General features: G+C 35.7%; 2 protein-coding genes across 2 annotated transcripts; both read right to left on the bottom strand.

Moving 5' to 3' along the window:
• Nucleotides 1-535: 535 nt before the first annotated feature.
• Nucleotides 536-1,468, bottom strand: LOC140319858 (olfactory receptor 52D1-like). Its single transcript, XM_072397640.1, has one exon. The coding sequence runs from the start codon at nucleotides 1,466-1,468 to the stop codon at nucleotides 536-538; it is 933 nt and encodes a 310-aa protein (XP_072253741.1).
• Nucleotides 1,469-4,194: 2,726 nt separating this feature from the next.
• LOC140319822 (olfactory receptor 4B13-like) lies at nucleotides 4,195-5,160 on the bottom strand. Its single transcript, XM_072397611.1, has one exon. The coding sequence runs from the start codon at nucleotides 5,158-5,160 to the stop codon at nucleotides 4,195-4,197; it is 966 nt and encodes a 321-aa protein (XP_072253712.1).
• Nucleotides 5,161-8,018: the final 2,858 nt, after the last annotated feature.

Genomic DNA, 8,018 nt, shown 5'->3' with positions numbered 1-8,018 from the left:
AGTCAAATGATTAATCAGCCAGTAGTCACAGCAACCGCCAGGAAATCCAAGGCATCACACCGGGAACACACAGAAAAAAACACGACACAAAAACACAAACCCTCACTTGTTTGTTCCCTACAAACACTGAAAATACACATGACTTCTACATTTCACTCATTCTGTATTAAAAAACAAAATCTATAACATCTGTCACTCACTAAAAAAGATAATGACAAGTTTCCCATTTCATATTCATGTTAATTTTATTCCTAAATGCAGTATTGTATCAGGTAAGTTACCATTGAAAATGCATTAAGAGGAAACATTCAGTGGAAGCAATCAGATTTACCAGAACCAACTGAATTCTATACACAAATGAATGGTACAACTTCCTGGATTAAAAGTGCAAACAGGTGGAAGGTGTATTTGCTTTTTCCCTGGAAAAAATGCCAAATTTAATTAAATTGAATGAAACCCTAACTTTCTATTAGTCACTGCATCTCATGGAAAGGTCTTAGATTTCACTGTGCATTACAGCAAGACCACAGGAGTTTTATTTAACCTTTAAAGAAGCAAAACTAAAAATTTTCATCCGAATTTTAGTCAACTTGAAACCATAAATGAGAGGATTCATAATGGGAGGTATGAGAAGAAATTCTATTGCAACAAAGTTTTGAAGATTTTGAGGGAAATTTTTGGAACCAAATCGCATTGTCATAACGTCAAAAAGTATAGTCACAAGAAATGTAAGTAAGGATATTAAATGTGGCACACATGTTTGCATGAACTTTGCCCTGTTTTCTATAGAATTAGCACATGTTTTAATGAGATACATGTAGGACCAAACAATGAAAAAACCATGAAATACATAGATGATTATTGTAATATTTGCAACTATGCCATTAATGGTACTTTGTGATGAAAAACAAGCAAGTTCAACGATACTCCAGTTCACACAGAAGAGTCTGGAAATAAACTGGCTGCATAAATTCAGCCTTGATGTCAGAAAAATATTTGTTGCTATAATGCAGAAAGGTGTTAACCAAGAAAAACACACCAACTGCACAACTTTTTGCTTGGACATAACAGAGTGGTACTCCAGTGGGCAACAAATAGCCAGATATCTATCATATGCCATGACTGCAAGGATTGACAGATCGCTGCATGCAAAAGAGTACATCACCTGAGCCTGAGCAAGACATCCAAAATAAGAGATGGCATGAACAGGAGAGAGTAGATCCCACAGAAATTTGGGGTAGAAACCTGTTGTCCCATAAAGTCCATTCATGCAAAAAGCACACAACAGAACATACATTGGTTCGTGAAGGTTGTTATCCAAGATAATGATCACAATGAGAGAAACATTTACCAGGATGATAATGCAATAACACAGCAAGCTGAGAAAAAAGAGAATTATTCTGTAGTGTCTTGTTTCATTGAAACCTGTAAGAAAAAACACTGAAATTACAGAGACATTATTCATCATTATGAGGAAATGTGTGCCTTTTGTTTGAAGGGGACTCTACTGTCTACCAGTGTCTGTACTCCTTCCTCTTTTTTATCTGATGTAGACAGCAGTATTACCAGAGCTAAGATTTTAAATGCAGCCAATCGATGTTCCTTTTTCTTTTTCTTTCAGCACAGTAAGCACAGTGATTGGCTGGAAGCTCGCTGTTGTAGAAATTCAATGGTGATTTCTTATTAGGTATGTTGCAGTTTTGTTTGCATTAAATCTGAAAAACATTATAAAACCTTTTGCATTAATGTTAACAAATTCTCTCATTGTCTATAACACTATATCGTCTATAACAGACATATATATATATATATATATATGCACATTTTCCTTTGGGATAAATTAAGTAATTTCTAATTTTGTTATACAATTGTATGTATCTAAAAATGCGTCTTTCAGTGAGCCATTCAGATTTGCACAGTAAGGAATTTAACCTCTACTTGGTGTTTGTAAATTTTCTATGAGTCAGAAGTTAGAAATTATATGCAACTTGCAAATATGCAACTTGCATAGATAGATCTTGCATTTTGCACAGTTTATACTGTATTTTGCACTGAGAGATGGCAACAGCTGAAACAGCTGGGTTTTTTTTAAGTACCTGGACCACATTTGTAGATTAAGTTTATTTTTGTTGCTTTTCATTGCTCTTTTTCAACACATTGCTCTGTGTTGAACTAGTTACAATTGCTTTGTTTCTCCAATCTTTATTCGGCTGCAGGGTAACTTTTGCAGTGTGCTCATCAAAGGTCGACATTAGGTTGACTCTTAGATTATAGCTGTTTTCTCACTTTCTTCAACACTGGTGATACTACATTTGTTATTTTCTCAGGTTACTTTTTTGTTTCTTACTGTTCTGTTGATTTTTTGTCTCCCTTATGGAGTCACACTCCATGTTTTCATCTAGCAGCAGCTCAACATTTTTGGGTTTCTTGTTCATGCCAATTCTAGGGGTGTATCTGTTTGACAAAGGAATTGGAGAAGTCAAATCCTTGATAAGACCTTAAAGGAGAGACTTAAAGAGATCAATACATATTGTATCAACTCTAGGCTCTGTCTTATTCAGTTTTAGGTGATCCTTAGACTCCACAATTGATCGTCCTAAACATGTTGGGAACTTCAGTGTTAATGTCTGTTTGGAGAAGAATTCAGAGACAACTTCCTGTGGTTTAATTGGAGGCAAAAAAATCAATTCTGATGTGGAAAAATAAATCACAAATGTTAAGTTATGGCTCTGAAAAACACCCTTCAACTTAAAATAAGGTTGACTCTGACCCAGAATTTAATAGTCTGTTACCTTAGAAACAACGATTCTTAGTAGATGATTCTTTCATTACAGACTATTTATTTCTCACGTTCACCTTTGGCTTTCATTTCCCATTTCACACTGTCAGATTGTTCTGAGTATGAGGGAGGGAGGGGTTATTTTAGGTATATTTTCTGTGTTAGTTTGGCTGATATTTGTTGCAATTTTCCTCTTTTAGTTTTTTTCGTTAAATGTGTTCTATTGTCCTACATTGTGTAACTTTTCCCCCTTCTCTTATTCAAGCAAGTATATTTGACAAAAATGGTGTTACTTGCTTACTGAAGTATGTTTCTGTCATCACTCAGCTCTTATAGGTGCACTTGACAAAAAAAGTGATTTTCTGTCTAGCCTGTAAGTTATTCCTCATCATATTTAAGACATTATGCTTTATTTGATGTCAGAAGTTGCTGTGATGTATAAGTAAAATAAAGGTAATTTAACAGTTTAATACTAAGACCTCAAATAAATGTCTGTGCTCTTTCTTCTTTGAATTCTGTAAATGTAGCAAATGTTAATAAAAGCACAAGTTACATTAAAGCAAGCTAGGATATTCTAAACTACAGTGTTTGAACATGGTGTCACATCTGTGTAGATTCATTTTGCCAGCAGGGGAAGTCATTCATCCTTTAATGAGTGCAAGGTCACGTGAAAAGGTAAAGAAAGCGGAAGTTTTGTGTGTTCTGTAAATTCATTATCTTCTCTCAACAATTTTCTGAGTCACAAGTGTAAGAGGATTTGGAAGCCTTTGCCTTAAAGGAAGTCCACATTTTGGCAGGTAAATATAATTATAGAACCTACGGTACTTCTGTTGTTTGTGAAAGTAGCTTGATTTGTATTGCTTATGAATATCTAAACAGCAAAGTTATCAATAAACAGTGAAACTAGTTGCGCATTTTTTAGTATATCAGAAATTGGAGGCCTACTTCCTCTTTTCATTATTTTTCCTATTTGCAGCCTCATGTTTGGCTCTTGGCACATTAACTCATCCCTTTACAGGGTTTCCTTTGAATCAGTGACATACCTTAGAGCAAAATGGTATCAGAATAGATGCACAGTTCTCCAAAAGTACAGTAAGCATCCTCAGAAACATTCAACATGTTTTAGTTTTTCCTCCATAAAGGACATAATCCAAAGTTCCCGATTACATTTTTCCCTCAGCCCAAATGAATTCATGTTTCATTGCATTCATTAAGTTGATGAAAAGAAAGAAATATACTTTTAAACGCTAGTGTTTTTGTCACAGAACAATCAAGGTAAACATTCTTTCAAGTTTTCACCCCTTTAATGACACGTGTAAAAGCAGATTGATAATCAAATAATGAAAAACAAATTAACAATGATGTTGAAAATACTTAGTCTTTATCAGACCACTTACTTGCAGAAAAAACTCATGTTACTTATTGTATGCTTTTTTCTGAGGTGTACCTGTTTGCTTAGGTTTTGAACATAACATTTTCAATATAGGTTTTCTAATTTCTGGTAACTTTAAGCCATACACAAGAGGATTCAGAATGGGGGGGATAACAACAAACTCAAGTGAGAGAATCACTGCTACAAATGGATTCAGCTCCTCCAGGTTAATTCTGCTAAGGGCAATATCACAAAACACAGTAATAGAATAGTTGACAAAAGTAACAATGTGTGGCAAGCAGTTTTGCATGACTTTTCTCTTAAACTCTGAGGAGTGTTTCCTACAAACGAGTAAAATTCGTACATATGTATACAGGACAAAAGCCAGGGGCAGAAAGACTGTACTTGTGCTGACAAACATGCCAACTAAGTTATTGAGCACAGTAGGGACACATGACAATTTTACAACAGGCCAGTTGGAACAGAATACCTTTGGAATCTTGTTGCCACACAGTGGAAGTCTGGAGGACAGATAAACACAGGTTGAAACAGAAAAAGCTGGATAGATCCACGCTAAGGCAAGCAATTGAGAGACCATCCTGGAGCTCATTTTGTTGTGGTAGTGTAAAGGTTGGCACACGGCGACATACCGATCATATGCCATTATGTTCAAAATGGTGAGCTCATATGATGCATAGGTGTAGATTACATAAATCTGAGTGAAACATGCTGGTCGTGAGATCAAATGAGTATCGGATAGAAGGTCTCTTAGAAATCTAAGAAAAAATCCAGCAGAGCCATACAGAGAGTTAAGAGAGAGACACATGATGAAAATATACATGGGCTCATGTAGATCTTTCTCTCGTGATATTACAACTATGATGACAAGATTGGCAGAGATAATGAAAGCAAACACAAAGAAACACAAAACAAAGGTTGGGTAACAGTAATTGCCTATGTTCACAAACATTGTGAGGTTAAAATAAGAGGGATTAGAAATGTTTTCCATTGACCCCATATACAGTATTAAACAGTCCAATGATTATCCCCAAAACAGCTATGATGTAGCTGCAGCTACTAGTTCTTGATTAGTCTCTGGTTCGAGTGTTAAGTAAGACAGTCGGTACGCGTGTGGAATCAGACAAGAGAACAATAAAGATTTTCAAAATGATGAATACAACAAGATATAAGTAAGAAACCAGTATTGTAATGAGACCCAAAGACAACAGAGTTAATTAATGTCTCAGTTGAGTTGAGTGTAAAAAGTCTGTGGTTGTAAAGTCTCACCGTAGACTCATGTTGTCTGTGTGGTCGGTGGCAGGGAAAGTGACCACTGAGGATTCACAGGAGCTGCTGAGGGTGTATTTAACTTGTCAAACTACATGATGTAACCATAGTTATTGCTCCTCTGTGGATCTAAAGTTGTGTTTTTCATTTTACATACCAATATCATTCTGATATTTGCTATTTTTATGGTTTTATGGGTTTTTATGGCAAAGCAAAGCAAATTATGAAATTAGTGCTTACATCTGTTGGCAAGAACAACATTTTGGTATCAGAAGCCTTCTCATTTCAGTTTGGTGGCATGCAGGTGAATAGCCCGTGTGGAGATCCAAAGAGGAGGATCACATAAGTTAGAAATAGAGTTATAAAACTTCTTTATCTGCACTGAAAAGAGACTATGGAACAGACAGTAAGTCTCGACCAGGGTATCCGATGGTTGCAACAAAAGCCCCAAAAAATAAAGAATATCCCCCTGACATATCATCAAATGATAGCCTGTGGGTTCCCAGTTTGTCTTCATTGTAAATTTTGGTATGATTCCTCAATTCCTTCATTATCCGTTTTCATTTTATTGATCCATGCTTTTATTTGTGTATCCAGTCCAAACACTTGAAGACAAAAATGAGAATTTCTCTATTACCACAATTACCACAAACATATACATATTCACCAGTATTAGCTCAACATCGCATTACATATTCATATATGAATTCAATAAAAAAGGAGATACCTGGCAAAGAATAAGTAAATAAATTAGAAATATATAGATAAATTATAGAATAAGTGTGGAAATTTAAAGACAAAGAATAGAATAGATAAAAGAATAAAAGAGCAAAATACAGCATTTTCATTTTTCTTAATTTATTATACATGTCCATCCATCCATCCATCCATCCATCCATCCATCCATCCATCCATCATCCATCCATCCATTTTCTATACCCACGTAATCAGTCGGTCAGGTCGCGGGGGGAGCTAGAGCCCCGCTTTATTGTACATGTATTTCTGAATTGATTTTGAAATAAATATCTTTGTTTCTTAATTGCAAATAACTTTTTTTCTTTAAATAAGGTCATTTCTTTCTGCTTATCGACTTATTTAGTCTCATCCTTTTACTCTGAGATGGTCACGTTTGAGAAATAATCAGCCTCCCCAGCCCTTCGAGCCTAAAGTTGAGCACGAGTTGTTGGCTTCCTTTTCATGAACTTTGTTGTTGTATGTATTGTGTAAAGAAGTAAACTATACTAACTAGCCAAAGTTCCCTGTTCCCTGTGTGAGACGTGCTCTGACTGTACCATCAAATCCTGTGACCCAAACAAGGAATTTCAATTGTTGAGACTTGCAAAGAATTGACAAAAAGTTTTGATGAAGACCTTGCAGATGTAATATCAGTAAATATTACATTTTCAGGACTTAAATTCTGTGACCCATTAGATTCTGTGATCCAAACAGGAAACTCAGTTGTAAAACTTCTGATATTAATAGGCATTTGATACGGATGACATTTTTCATTACGGCAGCTTAACTTTGAGCATTTAGCACAATAATGGCATAAACCACTAAAAAGTAAGTTTTAAACAGTAATGCAGTTCAATGATCTTACATTACACTTCTCAAAACAACTGATCACACATACACTTGTCATGAATGACGCAACGTCACTGCAGTGACTTCAGGGGTCCCTTGGCCCCTCTCGATGTCCACCACTGCCATGACATTCAGAGTGTCTCCTCTCCAGGTGCTGAAACACAGAGCTTTGGGACTTAGTGTCGTTTTGTACTAACTTGACTCCTCTGACACAATGTTTAATGTTTTTTAACTTAATGAGAGCCCATGGGAAGACCTGTTTTCTGTGGAAATGGTCAACAGGTCATTATCACCATTATCCCCTAAGAGCAATTAAACACACTTTACTTTGTGTTACCTTGGAGGTCCATCCTGTGTAACCAAAACAGAAAGGTTTCTCTTTTCGAAGAAGACAAGGAGAGGATTTCACTTTGCAACTGACGACAGAAGGCTAACCTGATTATGTTTGTGGTGACTGCTGTTAAGGTTGCAGTTATGAACTTGTTTGTTTCAGTTTATGTGCAGAAAGTGTTTTACATTTGGTTTAAGAACAAAACCAAATGCAGGGACATCTATTTGACAAACTACCTACAGTGGCACCCAACAGAAGTGATCTTTGCTCTCACAGAGAATTATGATCATCGTCATACTGTAATGTAGTCATAGTTTAACTAAGTATGACATTTGCACTGAGGGCAGGAAAATGTAGTGTTACATCAGTTACATTTGGAGGAAAAGTAAATGCTGTATATCGATGACAGACAGTTTGACTGGAGGATATTAAGGTACAGCATAAAACAGTGTTGATAAATGCAATAAAGGTGTTGCTTTGTGTTGCCACTTCAGCAGAAGCAGATGTGTTTGTGTGCATACAGAAGTATTAGAGCTAAAACCGTGTAAAGGAGGAAAACTTTTAAATCAATTTACAAACCTGAAAATGTAAATGAACAGGAATTGTAATGATTTCTGAATCGCAGATATAAATAATGTATTCACAATCAAAGAATGAAAGCATCA

The sequence above is a fragment of the Leuresthes tenuis genome, unplaced genomic scaffold (assembly GCF_036924035.1).
Source record: "Leuresthes tenuis unplaced genomic scaffold, fLeuTen1.0.hap1 SCAF_12, whole genome shotgun sequence".
NCBI lineage: Eukaryota > Metazoa > Chordata > Actinopteri > Atheriniformes > Atherinopsidae > Leuresthes > Leuresthes tenuis.
The sequence above is the reverse complement of the archived record's forward strand: the minus strand, read 5'-3'. Positions and strand labels throughout refer to the sequence as shown.